The 24,625-nt window shown below is 31.2% G+C and overlaps 1 protein-coding gene and 2 long non-coding RNA genes across 3 annotated transcripts in view; 1 reads left to right on the top strand and 2 right to left on the bottom strand.

Annotated features, from left to right (window-relative positions):
• LOC145326615 (uncharacterized) overlaps positions 1–21,668 on the bottom strand; it is a 70,075-nt gene extending 48,407 nt beyond the window's left edge. Inside the window, exons 1-8 of the mRNA XM_080169985.1 lie at positions 21,568–21,668; positions 20,886–20,964; positions 11,469–11,547; positions 9,077–9,162; positions 8,805–8,877; positions 7,162–7,201; positions 6,498–6,566; positions 6,092–6,175 (exon numbers count right to left, since the gene is read on the bottom strand). Coding sequence (XP_080026111.1) covers positions 6,092–6,175; positions 6,498–6,566; positions 7,162–7,201; positions 8,805–8,877; positions 9,077–9,162; positions 11,469–11,547; positions 20,886–20,930 — 476 coding nt within the window. The 5' untranslated portion in view covers positions 20,931–20,964; positions 21,568–21,668. The remainder of the gene's footprint in view (positions 1–6,091; positions 6,176–6,497; positions 6,567–7,161; positions 7,202–8,804; positions 8,878–9,076; positions 9,163–11,468; positions 11,548–20,885; positions 20,965–21,567) is intronic.
• On the top strand, positions 2,457–3,774 carry LOC145325574 (uncharacterized). Its single transcript, XR_013881519.1, has 2 exons — positions 2,457–2,573; positions 3,289–3,774. It is a non-coding gene; the product is annotated as an uncharacterized LOC145325574 (long non-coding RNA).
• A 1,100-nt stretch (positions 21,669–22,768) lies between the features above and the next one.
• Positions 22,769–24,211, bottom strand: LOC145325575 (uncharacterized). The gene is made up of 3 exons (XR_013881520.1): positions 24,101–24,211; positions 23,447–23,562; positions 22,769–22,847 (listed from the first exon to the last, which is right to left on the bottom strand). It is a non-coding gene; the product is annotated as an uncharacterized LOC145325575 (long non-coding RNA).
• Positions 24,212–24,625: the final 414 nt, after the last annotated feature.

The raw sequence follows: 24,625 nt of genomic DNA, 5'->3' as shown, positions 1-24,625 counted from the left end.
TACCGCAATGAGTACTTTAGAAGTGCCGTAGGTCTAAGAAAAATTATTTTCAGAGCCAAATTAAATCTGCGGGTAAGGATGGGAAAAAAGTATGGTCTGTATTAAGGGAAGTTCTGGGAGTTAAAAAGCACACAAAAACAATGGATTATCTTGAGGTCGGTGATCGTAAGATCACCGATAAGCAAGAAATCGCCAACCATTTTAACAATTTTTTCGGTAATTTGGGTGCTAATTTAACCCCAGACATCCCCATCTCAAACAAAAACTTTAGGGATTTTCTCCCTCCACGAATTAAAGAGACTATCTTTGTTCCCCCCCTTACACTGCAGATAACATTTGAGTTAATAACTAGTATTAAGCCAAAAGAAAGCCAGGATTTTTTTGATGTATCTATGAAATTGTTATGTAGAACAGCGGGGCCGATTATGGCTCCACTGCAATACATCTATAATCTGAGCATAAGCACAGGTATTTTTCCAGATCTCATGAAAATTTCTAAAGTCGTCTTAGTCTATAAGAGTGGCCCTATTTCTGTTGTTGACGCCTATCGTGGCGTCAGCATGATAGCGTCATTTAGCAAACCTCTGGAAAGGTATTTATACACTTCCATTTATGACTTCTTGGATGAACGTAACTTTTTTAATGCACGTCAATTTGGCTTTCGTCGCGGCTATAATACTAGTCATAATGTTCTGAACTTAATGAATCTTGTTGCAAAGGCTTTCATGGATGGACAGGTATGCAGTATACTGCTCCTAGACATCAAGAAAGCCTTTGATCTAGTGGACAGGGGTATATTGTTGGCCAAGTTACATCATTATGGGATTAGAGGTGTCATCTATGATTGGTTTGTTAGCTACTTTTCTTCTCGTAGGCAGAAAGTTTTCTTTGGGGGGGAGTACTCCTCCACCTTGGAGGAGATACTGATCGGCATACTCCAAGGCAGCTGTCTGGGCGTATTAATGTTTTTAATATTCATTAATGACCTAGACAGCAGCTGCAGAGAAGCCATCTTTAACTTATTCTGTGATGACACCCTAATCTTCTTAAAATCTGATAATTTCACAAATTTAATCCAAACAATAAATAGAGTCCTGCCCCAAGCAAATGACTGGTATGCTGCCAATAAATTAATTATAAATTCCTTAAAAACAAAAATCATCCTTTTTAAAACTCCTAGACAAATTATTCCTGCAAATGAAATTGACCTACTTAATGAATTTCCTGTTTATATTGATTCTAACAACTTTGGGGAAAGGGATCCTGGCAAAATTGTTAAGCTTGAAAAGGTTGATTGTAACCATGAAAACGAAAAGAATAGATGGGCTAAGCACCTAGGTATTAGGTTAGATTCAAAGTTGAAGTTTACTTATCACTGGGGGGACCTTCACAGCAGGTTGCAGCGCGCAATCTTTAGCCTCCGTGTCATGAAGAACGTGCTCGACATGCAGCATCTTAAGATGCTGTATTTTGCGTACGTACATAGCATCATTGAGTATTCAATAGTAATTTTTACGGGTGTAACTGACGGACAGGCAAGTATTATACATAAACTGCAGAAGAAGTGTGTTAGGATAATCACAAACAGCTCCAGCACTGCACACAGTGCTCCTTTGTTCAAACAATTGTGTATTTTACCATTCAAAGAGCTGAGGGATTATAATATCATGCTTTTTATCCTATTATATAAAGTAGTAAGCGTTTTTTGTCTGTCCCGAAGGATCTCGCTAACCGCTGAACCGATATTGTTCTCCTTTACAGAGAAGCTTCTTATAGGTCCTGGGAAGGTTTTAAACTATTTTTCGAGAGGGTGTCCTAACCCCCCTCTCCCCCAAAAAATAATTTTTCTAACTCTTTGGAAACTCAAATTTAAAATAGGATGAGGTCGACTTTTCCTTCTTCTACCAGTGCAGTGCCCCTAGAGGCTTCTAGGGGCGTAGCCGCTAGTGCATAAATACATTAATGGGCAACAGCCTGAAATTTTTGATAATACTTGGCAATACAGACGACAGTTACACTCCTACAACACACGTCATAGAAACGACTTACATGTTGACAGTACAACAAGGAATTTTATATTTAATTTACCTTTAATTCAATTCCCAATTGTTTACAACTCTTTACCAGAAAACTTAAAAACTATCCAAGATTTTAAACTTTTCAAAAAAAGAGTCTTTATCTACCTACTCAATAGAATTGTGTAAAATGTCAACTCATATAATTTTTAAATTATTTTAAATAAATTTTTTCATTTTTACTTTACTACAGTTAAATCTAACTTTTTTTATGACGTGTGGCAGATTAATATTTAATGTACTCGACATATTGACTATCATTAGTCATTTCTTTTCATTTCTTAATTTACTTTAATCGAAGCTAAGTTTGTCCGGGGGCTGGGATTGCGGGTTGCGGCCGGAAAGAATACTTCAATTTTCTTAACTACATTCCTGGTTGTAATTTATCTTTCCTTCAACTTATCTTAAATTGTTTGTTAATCTTTTCTGTGTTTTAGGGAGTTGTTGTTGAGCTGGGACTACGGCTTAATGCTGTGGGGTTAGGTGAAGAAACTTGTGGTGAGTGATTCCCACCGTGACGGTGGCAGCGTCCTATGCCGTTTTCGAACAAAAATGTGTTATTTTTCTCGCTTGATGATTTTTTGTCCTTGTTCTTGTCAGAATTAATTGAATTTTGACGCAGTTTTGTTGCAACAAAACCCACGTTTTTTAGAATATTCACTTTTGAATATTTTTTTCTGTTGCATTCATGAATATTGGAACTCATCCAATTCTCAAGTTTTTGTTAATTTTATTCATTTATTCTTCATGACACATGATTCATGACGCATAGTTGTTCGGACCTTGGCAGGTGGGGCGCGGCACCCCGAGCGGGGGGGGTCATGGGCACATTTTCTTCAATCTTTTCTACGCTTGAATATACATTTATTAGGATTGGACTAAAATTAAAAACTTAAATTAAAACCAAAATACTTCCAATTTAACTTAATTTTCATTTTTGTTTTCATTTTTATTTTTACCTTCTTTTTGTCCTTACCCCTTGTAATCCCTTTCACTAGCATGGTTACTGCAAGTAGAACTCTCTTTAGGTACCTATTCTTAAGACTTTTTATTTATTTTTTTTGTTTACTTCCCTGTAATTAGGTACCTAGTCTTACTAAATATAGACGTATAGGATGAATTATGGATTGTTGTTACGAGTTGCGCCTCTATCTATTGATAACCTTATTCCTTGGTCCTAGGACCAAAGAATTGTACTAACTTTACTATTTAGGAATCACATTTGGAGGCATTGCACGGCGGTGGGGGACAACCAAAGACGGAGGCGGACTGACTTCTGGGGGTGTAGCAAGCATATTGAAGCATAATTGCGGAATTTTATTATTATTGAACTATAACAGCAATGTTCAAATTCACTAGTCCGACTATGCCGGCCAGCAATAGCGCTCGAACGTCATCAAGGGCGTGCTCCAGCCTTAGGGCTACGTACTGCACCTGGCTAGTCAGACATGGGCATTATCCGCTATCATTATTAAAACTGTTTATTTATTATTATCGCTAATAATATGTCATAATGATTGGATGGGAAATAAATATAAACCATCATATAAATATAGTAAAATGTGATAATATGCAATTAAAATCATATTTATTGTCTTGTATAATTTTATCATAAAGAATTTTATTTCCCGGTGGAGGATAATTGTCCAAGATCGGGGTTTGTTGGATCTATGGTTAATAAATTGAATTTGAATTTGAATTTGAAATATTTTTCAACAAACTGTATTTGTAACAAAAGTAAGTAGAATACTGTAGATAGTTAGATGGATAGACAAATAGATAGTTAACGAGACAGATAGATAGATAACGAGATAAATATATAGCCATAAACAGGTGTGGATTATGAAATTATCTACACAAGATTCTACCATGATATATTCTGACAAATAGACATATAGAAGAACAGATAGAGGTACAGCCATACAGATAGCCAAGAAGATGGAGAGCAAGAAAGCTAGATAGATTTACAGATAGATAGGTGTGGATATAAAATTATCTAACCTATATTATAAGTTCTGGAAATATCAGAATTGTTTGCCAAACAGATAGATAGAAGAATAGACAAGTATATTGATAGATAGATAGTCAGACATTTAAACATCTAGGTAGATAGCTATGAACAGGTGAGGATACGAATTCTACCATTAGATATTCTGAAAAATAGACATATAGATAGCCAATTAGATAGATAGATAGTCAGACATATAGACAGTTAGATAGATAGCCATGAACAGGTGTGGATATAAAATTATCTTACCTAAATTATAAGTTCTGGAAATATCAGATTTTTTTGCACAAACTTTAGTTAGGCAAATAATGCAAACAGATGAGGTATGGCTTATTTATTGCAAATTTTTTTTTTGAAACCTAAAAGTAGATTTGTGTATGTGAAATATTACCACTTATTTTACCACTTTGTAGAGTCGACATTATAGTATGATGATGAATGTCATAATGAAATGAAATGACAGTTATGCTAAATATAAACCATACAATTCAGATTTGATGGTGTGGTTTAAAAAATATTAAAGAAATTTTATTTTATTTAAAAAAGGAGGGTGTATTTGTGTGAAGTTACCTAAGAAAAACTAATGTAAAAGGGAAGGACATTTTATAAGAAATTATGTTTTTTTTGTGCGGGGGGGAGGTTGATATAAATCGTGTTATGTTGTAACAATTTGAGAAATATGGAGGTGACTGTGTAGCTGAAGATTTTAAAAAATGTTTGCTTTGTTGTAACCTCACTCTTGATTACACTATAAATTAAGTTTTTATGAAAAAAATACTTGCTCAGTTGTAACATCACTAAAGTAAAAAATGTTGGAAATGTAGAAAGAGGGCAGTTTGCATGGGAAGTTTCTGATAAAGAGTGTTTTAACAAAATAGCTGGTTTTCTTTAAAAGTTTTCTAATTTTGGTTTGTTAAAATTTAGTGAGGGTCTCTAATTTCTTCTTTTTTTCAAAATTTAATTTAGGGATGTTAGAATTTACCTTTCAATGTCAAACTTTGCATAATGATTTTTATTATAGTTGCGTTATAAAGAAAGCAACGCTATAATCGTTACCACTGTCCATTTATAACATACTGATATTTAACTGTTCTGACAACCATATTTTAAATGATATAATTACCCTATTCATCTGATTTTTTTAACAATGATTATTAGGACAAAAAGTACAATATTCAAGCATCCATCATTTAGTTCTAAACATAATAGTATGTTCTGTATCCTGTACTTATGCAATTTAGCAAAACATCTTTATATATTTAAGTTTGTTGGACTTATAAATTAACAATATGTTTTGACACTCAACAAGTGTTAGTGTTCGTCGCCATCGTGGGGACATCTTGATAAGGAAAGAAGGTAATCTGTCTGATTAATGTGCAAACCTAATATGCAACTTCAATCATTGGCAGAAAAGTTAGACGATTTATAATTAGCTGAATAAATATCCTAACATGTGAAGCAGCTTTATGTTTCTAGATGTAGATATCTCAACTGCATGAGTTCTACATTTTTGGTAAGTTTCATATGGATCATGGAATGGTTTTAAGCTATTTTTAACTTTAATATTATAGTCTTGTGATGGTTTCAGGATAATTTTCTGTCTTTCCTCACCCCTTTCAAGGCATCTAGATTACATGGCATAGCAGCTAGTAATTTTATAAAATCAAAGTAATTCAACGTTGTTTTACTATAAAATATCTATAAAATCCATTAGAGCAAAGTTCAACGATTAAGACAGTGGGACAAACGAACAATACCTTGACGTTGTCACAAAGAATTACAGCAATTTAAACATCAAAGAAGAGGAATATTTTCATGTAAAAATGCATAATAGAATATATAGTAGTTAATTCGCTTTATTATCATAGTTACAGGAATCTCTTAGCGCGGCCTAATAAAAAAGAATAGTCTAACATACATAAATTTAATATTAGAACAAAAGAAGTACTTCTACGATGTAAACCTTATTACATATTCAGTAAATTAAACTAGTAATCGATGATTTTACCTTTGGTTAGCTGCGTAGTACTCTCCAATCCTGAGAAGTCTGTACAAATGGATCTCAACTCTTTCATCTGGACTGGGCTCGAACCTTAAACATCATATTTAAATTTTTGCCGTTTATAAACACTTATTCCTATGTATGTACACAGACAAACACACTTGAAGGAAAAACGTACTAGGTGAAAAAAAAACCTCTAAAGGACAAACAAACTAGGGGGACATCTCCTAAGTAATTCGTTCAAGGATTTGTTTAGAGTTAGGAGATTTTTTTTATATTTGGAAGATTTCTTTTTTATTTTCAAAATTAATTTAGGAAAAAAGAGGTGAAGATATGTTTATTTCGTGTAATGTTGTAAATTATATAAAAATATTTTATAACTTCTTTTTTAAAGAATAGTTAGATAAATTACCTGTACCAACAAAGAGTTGGACCTTTAAGATCTGGGCTCGACTTAAGCTCCCCTGTTGAACGGCCAGACCTTAAAAATAGTACAATTAAGAAACTTTAATAGTTACTTCGCTGTAAATAATTAATTTGAAAGAAAATTTATTTTCTTTTCATATATTTTTATAAGTAGGCGTTATTCGATTCATGATTTTATTTTCTAATAATTGCATATATCGAATATCAGCACTATTTAATATTTGATAAAATTTATTAGGTCTAAAAAAGATTCTTTTTTAGGTTTTTAAGTAGGTGTATGTTTGATAAGGGTTGTACTTTTTCTAAAAACATGTTCCATGGTGAGTAGGGTAGGTATTAAAAACCACAATAAAAATAATTAAAAATATGTAGTTAAAATTTTGGCATCAAAGCCTCTTTGAAAAATTGGGTATAGTTATAATGTCAAATGAAGTTATGCATTATCAAAAAAATGAATTGACGTTTTTTCCTGTAATTTATAAACAAATTTTTCTGAAAGTTAAATTTTATTTAAATATTTTTTACTGGTATTTATTGATCTTGACAACTTTAATACATCTACCTTATAACTTTACTTTTTTGCTATATTTATGTTTTCTTGTTATTGCTACGCTAATTATAGATATAATTACTTTTTTATTTAAGAATACCTTTGTTTAATCTGTGCAGAGTTCAGCGTAACATTACAAACTAAAAAAAATAGATTCATTAATATAATTATATTTAAATGTAACCTACATTATGGGGCATTTATTAAGATCACGTTTCTGTTAAAAAAAAAGTTGTTGTTTATGCACTTTTTATGCTTTAAGTCAAATAAAGAAAAGGAAAATCCAGTAAAAATGGGCTAAGATATGGCAAAGGGTCAGGGTACTTAACAAGAGCGGGGAACAAAGCAGACCTTTAGGGGACCACTGTTTTGGATGTCCTTAGGACCATACAAATAATGAGAAATAATTTTAAAGAAGAAAAAAAATAATTAGCGGAAAAAGAAAAACAATGTTTTTTTTTTAAAAAAAGACATTTTGCAAAGATAGACATCACTGTGAGGAAAAAAAAAACATTTTTAAGTTAAGCGGAAGGGGCTTTTTGGGTCCAACTTTTAGTTTATAGGATATATACACAATATTCCTCTATAGCTATAAATCTTATAAAGACACTTTCCTTGCTATATTTTATCCTATATTTTAAGTATCTGAACTTTACATTGACAACTATTACATTATCCAGTCAGGAAGTTAAGTTGGATTAGTTATTTATCTTATCGTATCATAGACAGCTTTCCGCGGATATCAAAATGAATAATTTAAAGTTTAAAACTAGTTTTGTTCGCCCTGAGGGGCCGAAGATCCGTTCTAACAAAACTGGTTTTAATATTATGATCCTTATTGTAATATTCGTGGAATAGTTGGTGCTATATAATGCTATACATGATATTTAAGTATGGCTGAGAACCGGTTCTAATCCAAATGGATGTAAATGGGTTTCGAAGCCACATTGAAATATGTCTCTTAGTTTTTTTTTTATTAGTGTTGATAAAATGTTATAAGAATAACATATTAAGGGCGGGATACACTATATATGACTTATTATGAAGTGCATGTAAACGAAGCGAAACGTCTTTCATACAATCAGACCTTTGATTGTACAACATTTGTCTCGATGTCTCTATCTTGCAGCTACCCGATGTGCTACGTGTTGTGACACATTTTTGGGTTAAAAATAAATTGACATTTTTTATTGTTATTTAAATAAAAATTGTTTTTAAAGTAAATATATAATAAATGACAAAAATTATACTATTCACTCTTTGATAAAAGTACTTGTTAGCTTATTGTATGTATATCATTTGATACCAGCATTTGCCAAAGATAAAACAAGGTAAGCCGAACAAGTAAACAAGAGTCAATTTAAAGTCTCTATCAGTATAAATCTAAGGCTGACATGACACCTTTCACTTTCAAGTTTAAAATATACATATATTAGTAATTACATTTGATATTGGTACCTTTAATATTTGAGTATACTTCTCAAATTCTCAAATAGAAATAACATATATGTATGTATATTCAATATTCTAATCTAGTAATTTCTTAAATCAATAGAGAGAGAGTAGGGGGGGGGGGGGTTGGAAACAACCACCCATCCTATTTTTAATATAATACACATTCCCCAAATTAATTGATTTTTTAAGTTGGGCAATTTGTAACCGGAGACAAAAGTTAAATCACCCCCCCCCCCTTCCCATCCCCGATCTATTTAGAACTTCAGGGTTAAGATCCGTAATTATTACCATTTCCACAAGAAGCTTGAAGGCCACACTGGACACATCTATGCTTGTTTTCACCAGGACATAAACATCCACCCTAGATAGTTAGATTGGTAATTAAAGAGATAGATTTATAATAGATAGATAATCAAATGAATAGATAGTTTGATAGATAGATAGATAGATAGATAGATAGATAGATTATCAAATTAATAGATAGATTGATAGATGGATAGATATATAGATAAGCAAATGAATAGATAGATTGATAGATGGATAGATAGATGAATTCTAACCTCTGTACAACAAGCACACTGTGTACCCTGTGTACTATCCAAGCAAGGACATCCTGTACTACTTCTTGTCCAAGTGTCCAAATGACCTTTAAGAAAAGAACTCATGTTGATAAAATCCTACTAGAATCTTTATTATAAAGTAATAGAAATTTTATCTGACGGCATGTTCGATAGAATCTTGAACTTTTCTCTAAGGAGTTTAATTTTTTACCAAGGTAAGGTTTTAGCATTTTTGGCAGGGGTTTTTCAACCTCCTCTGAGTTTGAAGAGATCGAATATTTAACCAAAAAGTTCTTATGAAAATGGCAGATGATTGTTTGAGGAAACGATGATTTTTTTTGTAGTAGGAAAATATTTTTTTGTAAATAAATTAAATTTAAGAGAAAATTGATTGATTGTATTGCATAGTGATAAAAATAAAAGATCCAAGGAGCAAGTTCATCATAAGCCAACACTTTTATTTCAGATTTAATTATCTGATATTTATAATATTATCTTAGCTTCAGAAATTGTAGTACGGTTTAGTAAATAAAATTCGACGCATTTAACGATAGACGGGACAACAGCCTTCTATCTATAGAAAAAACTGGAGGTTAGGATATTTTACAAGACCTTTTTTCAGAATTTATACCATTCTTTAAAAAAGTAATTTAAGCTGTGATTGGACAATAGACAAGACATAGAACGAATTTAGAATTTTTAAATGACGGAATTGTCTTACAGGATAGACTTGATTCATATGGGATGGAAAATTTAAAAACAATATATGCAATATATCCTTTACATGCTTTTCAATGTTGTTAGAAAAAAATATTGTAGAATTAGCATATACATTTTAGGCAGAAAAGCGCATTTGTTCGTCCGTAAAAGTTACTTCTCTTAGACATGTTATAATTATCATATCAATTTAAAACTTTGCATGATTAATCCAAAAACAGTTAGGTAGGATTTAGAGAGAATAGCAACTTTATAATTGTACCAGAAAGTCCATTTAAAACATGCTGACTTATTAAAACTTATCTTACACCATCTTTTTATATGATATAATTATCCTATTTTTTTGATTTTTGTAAAAATGATTTCTTTGACAACAAGGTTCAATGCAATAAGCAAGGCATCTTTATAACCAAATGCTTAAAATATATCCTGTACTTAAGCACTCATTCACAATTTTGTTCAGCTTTTTATAGGTCCAGGCAAGATTTAAAATTATTCCTAATTAAACCTATACTCTCCAAAGATAAATTGCCCTTCCAAGGGGCGTAGCCGCTAGATTTATAAGAAATTTATATAAAATAAAAAAGGACTAGAATCGTTGAATAATGAATAAGAAAGCATAAACAATACATATATATAAATTATTCTTGTATTAAACGTAATCTCCTATTACATGTAATAGAACATGTAATACTTCCTAACTACAAAATACATATTACATATTAGCCTTTTTATTCATATCAATGCTTACTGCAGGGATAAAGGGATAATTTTCAACCCAAATTATGATAAACAAAATTGTCCAAGTAATTATTTTAGTGGAGGGGAGAGGGAGAGGCTTTAATCGACAGATTACTCAAGTTAAGATAAAACAATTTTAAGGTAGAGTTTGTTTATGGAGTAGTTACCATGTCTTTATTATGGAAGAGGCTTATATTGCCTATAAAAGAATGACGTCATAAAATGAAAATGACCAATGATAGGCCAGTGTACATTTTAATAAACTAATGATAAAATATATACTGGCCTATTATTGTTAATTTGTTTTCTATGACGTCATTTTTGTATAGAAACTAAAAGCTTCTTCTTTATTATGTCAACAAATATATATATGTAGACATAATGAAATTAGACTATTGACTTTGCGATATTATGTCAGCTATGATAACTTTTTTCTAAAGCCCTAAATTTAAAATTACGTCAGGCACGACTTCTTTTTGTACAAGCCATATAGTCGATATAAACGCTTGAAATTACATATTGACTTGGATGGCAACATATATTAAGTAGCGAAGCACAAAAAACTATAGATTGACACAACGTGAATTATAGATCAAATTCTCTGTAAAGAGAAATAAAAGAAAGAATAACATAAGAATAAAAGATATTAGAAATGATAGCATTACGGAATCACTGACAGACGGACATACATAAGGTATTATAGAGTAGACAAACCCCAAACTGTCCCAGTTTTGAGCAAGACGATTCCAGTTACGTCATATACGTTTCGAGAAAGAAAAAGGGAAGGGGGGGGGGGGAAGAAAATCTCTTCAAAAGAGATGGAGAAAAGGGAAGAGATTTTCTTCCCCCCTTCCCTTTTTATATGATGTCACAGGACTGGGACAGTTTGGGGTTGTCTATAGAGTAGCTTCGCTACTAAAAAATTTTTACTAACCTGGTTGGAAGTTTAATGATATTCTCGTGTAGGAAAGCTGATCTGTTGTTGGCGGATAGAATAGGATCAACAACACAAACTAGATAGATAAATAGATAGATAGATAGATAGATAGATAGATAGATAGATAGATAGATAGATAGATAGATAGATAGATAGATAGATAGATAGATAGATAGATAGATAGATAGATAGATAGATAGATAGATAGATAGATAGATAGATAGATAGATAGATAGATAGATAGATAGATAGATAGATAGATAGATAGATAGATAGATAGATAGATAGATAGGTAGATAGGTAGATAGATAGATAGATAGATAGATAGATAGATAGATAGATAGATAGATAGATAGATAGATAGATAGATAGATAGATAGATAGATAGATAGATAGATAGATAGATAGATAGATAGATAGATAGATAGATAGATAGATAGATAGATAGATAGATAGATAGATAGATAGATAGATAGATAGATAGATAGATAGATAGATAGATAGATAGATAGATAGATAGATAGATAGATAGATAGATAGATAGATAGATAGATAGATAGATAGATAGATAGATAGATAGATAGATAGATAGATATATAGATAGATAGATAGATAGATAGATAGATAGATAGATAGATAGATAGATAGATAGATAGATAGATAGATAGATAGATAGATAGATAGATAGATAGATAGATAGATAGATAGATAGATAGATAGATAGATAGATAGATAGATAGATAGATAGATAGATAGATAGATAGATAGATAGATAGATAGATAGATAGATAGATAGATAGATAGATAGATAGATAGATAGATAGATAGATAGATAGATAGATAGATAGATAGATATATAGATATATAGATAGATAGATAGATAGATAGATAGATAGATAGATAGATAGATAGATAGATAGATAGATAGATAGATAGATAGATAGATAGATAGATAGATAGATAGATAGATAGATAGATAGATAGATAGATAGATAGATAGATAGATAGATAGATAGATAGATAGATAGATAGATAGATAGATAGATAGATAGATAGATAGATAGATAGATAGATAGATAGATAGATAGATAGATAGATAGATAGATAGATAGATATTACTGGACTATTGAATTTGCTAGATAGATGGATATTGGTAGGTCAATATTTTTCAATAAAATTTTCAATGTTTATAAAAATGTTATTGTAAAAGTTTGAATTTAAAAGGAAGATAAATGATCTGAGGGTCATCAATTTACCTTCTCAATAGAGAGGTGTCAAAACAAAGTATACAATAAAATTAAGTTTGCTTTTATTTTCTATTTTAATTTAGTTTTTATCAAACTGAAAATTAAGATAGGAATATTTATTTATCACATTGCTTTCAGTGTATATTAAAGTGAAAAATAATAAGATTAAAACCAGTTTTGAGCCGAAGGCATTCGCTAACAAATTGGAATCAATTTTATGATTTTTGTTTTAATGTTAATTCTCATAGAAAAGTGTCTGTAAAACGATGCTATACATGATTTTTTAGTAAAGGTGATAACAGGTACTAATCCAGCGGATATTAATCGGTTTCGAAGCCATTCTGGAAAATATTTAATGTTATGTGGTAATTATTTTTTTTATTATTATTATTTCTTTAGTTTTAATTATCCAGTTGTTATAGCTTAGTTTGTGAGCCACGTTATTGGACCATGTTACTAGCTTTATACATACCGGGTAACCAATCATTTTTAGTAGCACTACCCAAATCCAAAAGAAAACATTAAGTATTTTTTTCCATAGCTGAAAAACACCTTTTGACAGCAGTACACAGCCACAATGAGTCATTTATATAAGGGCTCATAAGCAGCCTGCAGGTCTTAGTGAAATCAACCTTTTACAATTTTAAAAACCAGAGGTAAGTCTAAATCTTACCCAAATATGGAAATCCCTTATTACAAATTTCTTTAGAGCACCCAACCATATTTAAATTTTAGGATTAGTCGCGGCTGACGAGTGGCTGCCGAGCCCTGATTTCTATAAATAACTACCCACTTGTTTCACTCCTATAATTTTCCCTCTTTCCCCATTACTCTTAAATTCAACACAAACAATTATAATTACTGCATATCAAAATAAAACCATATCTATGTATTAATTATTACTTGGATCTTAAACCAGATTATCCTGTTTTCTAATTTCCCTGATCTCTAATTAGATTTACAAAATGACCAATGAATGACAGGGGAAATTACAATTACAAAATTTTACATTTATTCTTGATACCAATATTTTCACAGGTTTACATGGACGTTCCAGAAGTCATCAATTGACGCATAGAAATATGAATATAAATAGTTTTACTTTAGGAATATCAATATATTAGATACTAGAGTCCGATTCATAAAAAAATCTACGATTCTAATAAAAAAAAACCAAAAATCTACGAATGTTAAAATATAAATCTTCGAAAATAGTGAGAAATCATATAATAACCACCATATTGGGATATTTTTTGAAAAAATATTCCACAACAACTTCTGAACTCGAATTCTTTATTAAAGAATTGGGCTTTGGTTCGTGGGTAGCATTCATAATTTTACAATATTTGAGATATATAATTTATAGTTATCTAAGTATGATTGTAGCTTTTCTGTTTTGACGTTGGTACGTCTGTATATTTTGTATTTTCGTGCAACTTAGGCACCCAATGTTTCCGCTAGCAAAAACAAATATTAAGTCTGTTATTTTTCAATAAACTGTTTTCATTTTTCTATAAGGAAACTTATCGAATAAATATGTGAAAACCCTTTAAAAATTATATATCCGAACTTTACATTTTTAGGAAAAAGGGGAATTATCTATAAATAGCTTTTTATAATATTAAATATTTAAAAAGCCATGGTATCAAATATTATGACAAAGTCAAAGTGTTGAAAAATACAATCTTCAAGAAAACTGACAGTTTTATTAAAAGCTTGCTGTTGGATGTACCAGGGCGTGAATAGAAAAATAATTGGGAAGGGGATTAGGGGGTTACAACATTTTTGATTTTATGTAATTATCCTATTCATATGATTCCTATTACAAAAAGTTAAAATGTTATAAGCAAGGCATCTCCATAATCAAGTCCTAAAAATGTAAATATGTCCTTAAACAGTATCCTGTAATCAAACAGTTTTGCACCAAATTTACTTACAATTTTGTTTAAACTTAAACATTTATATTCTGCATATTAAGTTCTGAAACTGTACAAGTGTTAATATTCGTTTGACCTAACGTTTCAGTGCTTCGCTTTTATGGTTGTTTTTCGGGGGAATTTGAATACTTTTTTCAATCTTTTTTACAATATGTGTTTAACCCCCCTTATATTACCAAAAAATATTCAAATTCCTACTGCACGCCCTTTGTGTGTGGGGGGGGGGGGGAAGTTATGTGTGTGTGTGTGGATGTGTGTGTTTTGTATTCTTATTCTGGTTACCTCTTTATGACAATATGTCAACCATAAATAGAGCAACTCAAAAGTATATATTTTTACAGGGATCTTAGGGATAAGCCAATGAACAATAAGTTGATGAACAACCCCAATGAGGATAAACAAAATTACTCCTTAACATTATTGGTGAAAAATGGTAGTTGAACCAACATATCATGATGTACCAAAAGTATCCAATGTGTTAAGCAAGCGGGTACCATAATAATTTACAATCCTTTGACCCCTCTGTCCCTGATATTATAATATTTATCACATCTTAATATAGACATCTTTCCGCGGATAGTAAAATTGTCTATAAAAGGAAACGATACATGTTTCAGTATACTTAGAACCGGTTCTAATCCAGTGGATTATTATTGGTTTCAAAGCCATACTGTAAAATTTGTATTTTGTATTTTAGTTTGAAAAATATTACAAATACTCTTTTCTTGACATAATAAATTGAGGTGAAGAAAGAAGTCAGGATGGAGATAGAAAGAGAGAGAAAGAGAGAGAGATAGAGAGAGAGAGAGAGAGAGAGAGAGCGAGAGGGAGACAGGGAGAAAAAGAGACAGGGAGAAGGAGAGAGAGAGAGAGATTATTGTGAAGATTAATGTTTATCCATATTTATCAATATCTCCAACATACAATAAAGTGGGACAATTTATATCTTCTATCTATCTTTTAAAAGCAAAGCTTTCCTATAATAAGGGTCGTTCCGTCAGTCCGCCAGTGACAGTTAGCTCTTTTCCTTAAAATTTAAACTGGTTAGATTTGTCCTAACAATTTTAAACTTTGCATGGATATTCCCATAACAATTAGGTACGATTTAGGAAGCGTAAGAACTCTTTGATCAGAAGTTTCCGAGCTTAGCTTTTATGGATGTTGCTAATCTTAATGTCTATATATCTTTCTATCTGTATATGATCACCAAAAACAGTTGCCGTAATTATTGTATTTATTATAATATTTCATAAAAGTTAGGTTTAATCCTTTGTAGCTTCTATACTATTTCTGGGAAGGGGGTGTAGAATGTCCTATTTTAAATATTACTCCTCCCATAATTTTTTAAAGCTCTAACCCAACTATTGAAGAAGAGAAACTAGAGGCTAGGAACAAAGCACACTGGTACTATCCAAATATATAAATTAGTAAAGTTTTTTGTCCGAAGATTAAAATTTTACTACTGAACTGATTCAGTTCTACTTTTTAGGGAAGACTTATAGTGCCTAATAAAAAATTACGTCATACAATACAAATGACCAATTATAAGCCAGAATATATTTTACCATTGGTCAATCAAATCTATATTGGCCTATCATTGGTCATTTGTATTGTATGACGAAATCTTTATAAATATCTGCATAAATATCCATCCAAGTAATCTTATTAAACAAAGTAGTAGTGTTTTTATGTTTAAGATTTCACATAATAAAAATCTGATCGAGATTTGCTTTATAGGTAGGCTTCACATAGGCACTGGGATGGTTTTATGCTATCTTATTTTTAGATTTCGGATAGTTTAAAGCTATTCACTGCCCCCATATTATCCTCTTTAAATGCAGAGCTGCTAGATGCTATGGGTCAAGCCTCTGGTACTATCCTATTATTTAAAGTAGTAAGACTTTTTGTCTATAGCAAAGGATCGATATGGTCCTCCTTTACAATTATCCTCCTTTATAATTAAGCTTCTTGCATGTCCCAGGATGGTTTTAAGCTTTTTTTCTAACTTTCCATATCCCTTCGAATTAGAGCCCTTAGAGGCGAAGCCACTGGTACTATAAATATTATAATTCATTATCTGTACTGGAAAGAAGACTTATACTGCATAAAAGCAATTTAGAAAGCATATATCTCGCTTACAATTCTCTTGGTAGAACCCATCTTTTATAAACTGGACCCTCTATTTTCTTGATAAAGCTGGCTAAAATAACGATCCAACCCATTCGTTTTCTTCCTACTGGATGAAAGAACTAGCCAATAAATGAGGTCCATATTAGAAAATTAACAACAAATTTTCCCCTGTCAATATAGACACATATGTCCAATATTCATTTTCTTACGAGTAAAGCTGTAATAGTCTCTAAATCTCTAATGGTTAAGGGGTTATGTCTAAGGGACAACAAACAAAATATTGGATTGTGTCCAATCTTCTTAGTGCAGATATTGAAAAGTAAAACAATAAAACATAAGGAAAAAACTTTTTTCCTGCCACATTTTTTTTGCAGGTTTAGCACATATCAAATATATTAGAAATCTTTATATTTTTCGCCAAATAAAAAAAAACATTTAAACTAAACAGTAATATTCATGTCATTATTTAGGAATCTAAAGGGAAAAGACAATGGCCGATAAATTGATGTACATCCCCAGTGAAGATGCACAATATTACCTCTCCGTGGATTACAATTAGTGGTTGAAAAGTTTGGATTCTTTTATCTTAATGAACAAATCAATAAAAATTCATTTCAAGTCACTAAAGTTGTTGAGCTTACAAGTAAGAAAATGTTATTAAAAACTTTGGGGACTAGTGTAATAAACAGTCCAATGTCCCCTCCCTCTCTGTTTTATTTTAGTGTATACAGATATATTTTAGCCATATGTAACAAAGATAGATGAATAGGTAAATTGATTTTTCTACTTAGACACAAATACACAAAATGGGCAATGTTCCATTAGAGAGAGAGACTCGTAGACTAATGGATATAGAATATACGTGGATATTTTGACAGGGGAAAATTAAATTTTAGTTGCTAACATGAACCTGATTTATGGGCCAGTTCGCTCAATCAGTAGGAGGGGTGGAGATGAGGTAGATGTTGCTAGTTTAGCAATCTGCCAGTAACACTTTATTAGAGTATGTTTAAATCTGGTTCAATATCCAAGTAATAATATATCGATTCTTGGACTTAAGTTTTCAGTAGCAAAGTTACTCTGTCCGTATGTCTGTTTGTTTTTTATACCTTTGGAGGAAGAGTGTTGGCTATGGAAAATGTAATTATAAAACTTGTTATAAATATAGACAACTTTTTTTAGAAAGACTTCTATGTAAATATGACCAATGAGCATCTACACTATGATTTAAAAATGTCTGTCTTTCCGTAATTTTGATAGCTGCTGTAAGAAATAGAAGATTGATTGTTCTTCTAATCAAAAAGCTTATATTTAAAACTATCCTTATACTAAAGTAACAGGATGTTTGTGTGTCTGTGTGTTTGTTTGTACCGAAGGATCTCGCTAACCACTGAACCGATCGGGTTCTCCTTAACAGGGTAGCTTCTCATAGTTCCCGGGAAGGTTTATAACTATGTTCTTGGGGTGGGTGGGACACCCCCAATCCCCCCCCAATTTTTTTTTTTAATTTTTCAACAAAAAAATAAAATTAGGGGGGGGGGGGCAAAAAAATTTGTTTAAAAACTTTTTCTTTTAAAATCTAAAATAAGAAATTAGGTTATCAAATTCCACTCTCTTCTCCTCAAGTGCCCCTAGAGGCCTCTAGGGGCGACGCCGCTAGTACTATATATAAGGGGAAAAATATAAGTTTAATTATGTTTCTTAAGTATATAGCTTAGCTATAACAAACAGCTAAAATGACAAATTGTTTTATTCTTTATTATTTCAGTTGTTTGAATTATATATGATGCGGCTATACATGCAGCATGTATGTTACATGTATGCTGAAATTTGGACTTAAAATTAACAAGCACATTTTTTATTGCACTACCTAGAAATTATGGTTTTCTTAGGTATTAAATAATCCTTATATAAAAGTAACAGGATGTATGAATGTCTATATGTCTGTCTGCACCGAATGATCTCGCTGACAGATGAACCGATTTGATTAATAGATTATCCTTTGCAATAAAGCTTCGCATAGGTCCTGGGAAGTGTACCATCAAAATAAATCGCCTCTAGAAAAAAACACCTCTACTCTAAATTTCATTTCACTTCTTACTTCTTAAAGCCTTAATTTAAAAGAGGAGAGACCTTCCTTTATCTAAAATGCTCCTGAGGCCTCTAGTGGCATATCCGCTAGTATAAGATAAATGCATTACAAAGAAATTATGAATGGTTTTGTTAGTAAGAAAAATATTAAGTAAATTGTTCTCAGAAAGGCGAAAATAGGAAAAAAGTTCCAAAAATAGAAACACTTTTTTATATATACGTCCTACATTTACTTGTTATGTATTGTTGTTTTTTAAAAGGGAGTTTGGGATATTGACCTGTAAATTACACTGGTACCCAAAGTTGTACTTACATAGCATTTTTATTGGTCGGTTGGAAACTATAAGTGTCCAGGTTTTTCAACCAATAATCATAATCTACAGTAGTGGTAATTCTGTTTTTCATCCATAAGGATGTACAAGTTCATTTCCTTATCTCTTGAGATCCCTGTTTTTTTTAAAGAATGTCGAACATTTGTGCTGTTATTATAAATTCTATATACTTTATAAAAGCGAAGCTTTTCTATAATTAGGGTCAGTCCGTCCGTCCGTCCGTCCGAGAATGATAACTTTTTTTCGTTAATGAAGGCATTTTAGATTTTCCTATCGATTTCAAACTTTGCATGGTGATTCCTGAAGTCCTAAAAATGTAAGTATGTCCATAAACATTATCCTGTATCTATCTGTATTATCACCGTCGCGAGAAAAATCGCCAAAAAACTTGTTTGACGAAAGATATTATTTGGTTAACAGCTGATCCTAACATAAATTTAATAGGCCTCTAGTGGCTATAGGTAAAAAAATATCTAAGACTTCATCCGTGTATTCCGAACTTGCGACTTAGACTAATAATAAAACTATGCTGAATTCATCTCGACATTGTTGTAAAGAAATAAATTTCAACAACTTACTTATCGCTAGTGAAGTTCCTAAAACGCCCCTCTCTCATAAACAAAATTGGCCCTTATGTAGATAAATTCATTGTATACTAATTTGAATTCAACTATTCAAACTTCAATAAAAGTACTCAAAGTTTTTTAACCAGCTAGCAGATTAGCGTGATTAGGGATCTTGGATACTAATGTATTTGAAAGTCCAACGTTCCTTAAATGCTATTCTAAAGTCTATGGTATGAATGTCTATATCCTCATAATAAAGTAACATGATGTCAGTTTCTTTGTCTGTTTGTCTGTACCGGAGGATCTCGCTAATTGTTAGATCTTATTTTTACTGAACCAATCTTACTTAATATGGTTATATGGTCAAAAGTCTTTCAGAGTATTAACCCTTTGATTTCACGCCATTTGTCTAACAAGTTCTAACTTACATGGTAAGGGGTTACGTCTGTTACTCTAAATCTATTATGTCGGGCACCTGGCATATCAGTAGTAGGAACAATTTTTTTACATCCTTAGTTATTACTTGGTGTTAAGCCGAGATTCGAACCTATTACCTCCTAGACGTTGAGCGGATGCGCTAAAAGGATGAAACAAGGAGAGGATGGCATATGTGTGAATTCCACTGTTCGATTAGAGGGATTAAACAAAAGCAATTTTGTGCGGCAAATTTAATTTATGTTTATATATTTCTAGATAGAAAATATAATACATTTTTAGATAAAATTATAAGCTTTAGTAGGTCATATAAGACAATGCATTTTGTATTATATTTTGTTAAAAAAGACGTCTGATATAAAATAGTTATTTTTCAAATAGTATTATAAACATCTTTCTACAAATTTTTTAATGAAAAATTAAAATATTAAAACAAGTTTTAATAGTTTACAAAAATCGTATTATTTTTGTGATTTTTATTTAAATATTCGTGGAAAACTATCTGCAATATTATGCTATACATGAGTGAAACTTGGTATTCTAGTATTCTTGTTTACATTAGAATATATTGTTCATTAATAAAGAAAAAATATCTTGTTAATCTTTTTGTTTAAGACAAAGGCATGAAATCAACCAAAGAGTAGCTTCGCTAATACTGCAAATGTATAAATAATACCTTTAAAAGCCAAGCTTTATACACGCCTCCAGATATCAAATTCATTTCTTTATTTTGTCAATTTTCTGCTGGCTTTAACCTGAAAAAAATACAGGGTGCATTCAAGGACGTCTACGCTTTTTATTTGATGAAGATGAGCGTTTTCAAGGATTTGAGGTAGTTTATCTAGTGCATTTTCAACAAATTTTGTTTCGGGGGAAAGGGGATTAAATACAACTTTACATCACCCTTCCCCTTGGGCGACCTTGGGTGCGCTAAACGAATTGTCCTGCTTTTGAAATTTATTTTGAAAGGTATAAAAAGTATTAGCAATTGTTTGGTAAATTTTCTCTCAATATGGCGCTAGATATAGCCTGAAATCTTCCAAAGGCTTAAATCTAAAAATAGATAACCCAAAACCAAATGTAGAGCTTTCTTAAAAAGGGTAATTCTTTCAGTTCAGTATTTATTAAAATCTTAGGATTCAGACAAAAACCTTACTACTTTATATAATAGAACTAGGTAAGGAAGAGGGGATTTATCTTGGGAGTGGAAAGATATCATCCCCCAAAATAGTTATAAATCTCTCATGGAATTATAAGAGGTTTCATTGTAAAGCAGAACCTTATCGCTTCAGAAGTTAGTGAGATCCTTCGCTTAAGACAAGAAAGCTTACTACTTTGTTTAGGTTTATGTGACTCACCCTGTATATAAATATTTGTCTGATTCACACACCACTCTGATAATCTTTCATTTCTTTACATTTCCTTCTCTCACTGTATTAGCAATATTATACAGGGATCTAAGGGGATAAAACAATGGCCGATAAAATTTATGTACATCCCCAATACACAAAATTACCCCTTATGTACCGTAAAATTATTGGTTGTAATGTTTGAACACTCAACTTAATAATCCAACCGATCAAAATTTACTTAAGTCCCCAAATTTATTAAGCCAACGAATACCGAGTAAGAAAACGTTATTATAAAAATTTGGGGACTAGTGTAATAACCAGCTAATTATCCCCTCTTTCTCTGAATATTCCATCTGGACTAATTTTATTAATATCTCAAGCTTTTCTTACAAAAAAGCAAAACCTTTGTCTTAGAAATTTTAAAAAGAAAATTAAGTTATTAACAAAGAAGCATTTTTTTTGACTGAGACATCTTCATTATTTTGGTTTAGGTTAGTAAATGTTTAGGGATAGGGCTCTCCATGTTACCCGCAGGCATAAGAACAAGTTTTATTATGAAGTCTTAGATTTTATTTAGTATACCAAAGTAGCTGAATTTATGTTTGTATGTCTACTAAGATCTAAGAAACCACTAGACTAATCACAATCACAACAGATTATTTTTGTTGTTAAAACTTTAACCAACAAAATTTAGATTAAAATTGTAATTTTTATGATGTTTCTTTATTTTTATGTGGTTTTGTAATCGACCTACTTTTCCTCCCACCCAATCTAATTTTTCTACACATGTCATATTATGTCTATTCAGCCAATCACAAAGTTTACAAGACATTACTTTTTGAGTAGTAAATATTTGTAATGTTTAAAAGCGAAGCTAATCTACAATAAAACCTGTCTGTATGTTTGTTCATCCTTGTGAAAAAACTAACAGTGAGAGGCAGGGAGGTAAGGAAAAATAGATTAATTGGGCTGTACAAACCAGAAGCGTTCAATTTTTCTACAATAATTTTATTTTGGGTTTATATCACTTCATCATCCATTGTTTTATCCCTTTAGATCACTGGGGAGATTTTATTAGCTGTACTAAAAAAAACAAATATAAACATTATATTTGTATTATTCTTTGGTGGACACCCTAAAATTAGCATCCTGACCCTTCAGCTATGGTAATCAATAAAAGTAATAATCATTGAAGAATATTGCTTTCCTGTCTCTTTCTTTCTTTCTATGTGATGAAGACTTGAACCATTTTATTTTGACAACTGCCCACTCTCTCACACAAATTTCTAAAGGGATAAGAGGATTAGATTATTATTTAAAAAAGGAAGATAACATTTTGAGAAAGGAAAAATAAAATAATACTTTGTTGGATTGAGGCAATTAGAGCTCTTGAAAATATCAAAGGGTTTAAAGCCCTTTCTTAATACCTTGTTCTAATGCTAGAAACCATCTAAAACCCACCAAAATCTCAAAAAACCTAATAAATAGGATTGGCAAAATTTGTCTATCTCTAGCAACAATCCAACTCTCAATTATAATCTTAAAAACAAATTTTAAGTGGTTTTATAATAAATGTATTTAATAATTTGAAATTTGGCCTCATTTAGGTTCCAGGACAAAGGCAGGGGTGACAAACGTCGGAGTGGACAAATGCAGGAGTGTCTAAGATATTAAGTTAATTAGGTGTTTCTATACAGGTTAGGTTAGGTTAAGATATGAAAATACAAATAACCCCCAGCAGTGTTTAGGTATTTAAAAAACCTACACTGTGGTTTAAAATAGGCTAGATTAGGCTAAGTTTCATTTGTCCACTCCGACATTTGTCACTCCTACGTTTGTTCTAGTACCTTATACATACATATTTTGGTTTATATTTTTGTAATACCTTTATTCCTGAATGTTAGTTACTACTGAGTGACTATTCAGAAGGAATTTCTCCCAAAATTTATGATTGGCTAGGCACAAATATATCCACACAGATTTCTTTTTCTTATCCCATTTCTTAATAAGAACTTATGTAATTGAGTTTTTAAACAAGGATAACAGCAACCCATAATGCAAAGGACAACCAATTAGACTTCTACGTATTTTTATCATACTGAATTCTATGTTTTAATCGATATCCTGTCTATATAAAAAAAACTAATATTTAATCAAATTCCCAGTAGAGCTTCGAAACCGATTGGTGTGCTGTGGATTAGAACCGCTTCGAAGACATGCTGAAAAATCATGTATAGCATTGTATTACAGACAATTTTCAACTCAAATTAAAAAAAACTATATGTTTAATACCAGGATTGTTAGCTCGTGCCTCGGACCCATCGGACCCTGGGCTAACAAAACTGTTTTTATTCTTTCAATTTTATTTTAATACCGCGGGAAGTTGTCTATAATACGATGTGCTAACTGTGATAACAGCAATTAAACATTGGATTTTTGTATCGAATTTAGTTTCTCTTATGTTAAATGGATTTGTCTTATTTATTAAATAATGCTTTTATAAATTTTGTCATATTTCTTTTATCAAACACATAATTGCCTTGCAATGAATTGAAATGTGTGACTTTGTAGTTAAGTTATATTCCTAAACATTCTCGTTTACTGTATCACAATATTCATTCTTCAAATAACATTTTACATTATTTAATCTGAAAAGAAGAAAAAACATTATAAACAAGGACAATTGTGTGCATAAGGAATCAGGGATCTAAAAGGATAAGACAATAACCGATAAATTGATATACATCCCCAATGATGATACACAAAATTACACCTTCAGTAGATTATAATAAGTGGTTGGAACGTTTGAACAATCAACTGAATGAAAGAACTAATCAAAATTAACTTAAGTCCCCAAAGTTGTTAAGCCAACGAATAAGAAAACGATATCATAAAACTTTGAGGACTAGCCCATTGTCCCCTCTCTGTCTGATAAGTAAAGCTTTAAATTTTGGAGAAAGCATTGAGAATGTAAACAATTAAGGTGGCAATAGCTCACACACATTTTTTCATGGTTAGATGTGGATTGATTAAAGTAAAACAATAGAGGTGGAAGGGGTTAAAT

This window comes from Acartia tonsa, chromosome 8, assembly GCF_053477335.1.
Source record: "Acartia tonsa isolate MP-2025a chromosome 8, ASM5347733v1, whole genome shotgun sequence".
Taxonomy (NCBI): domain Eukaryota; kingdom Metazoa; phylum Arthropoda; class Copepoda; order Calanoida; family Acartiidae; genus Acartia; species Acartia tonsa.
This window is presented reverse-complemented; position numbering and strand designations above follow the sequence as displayed.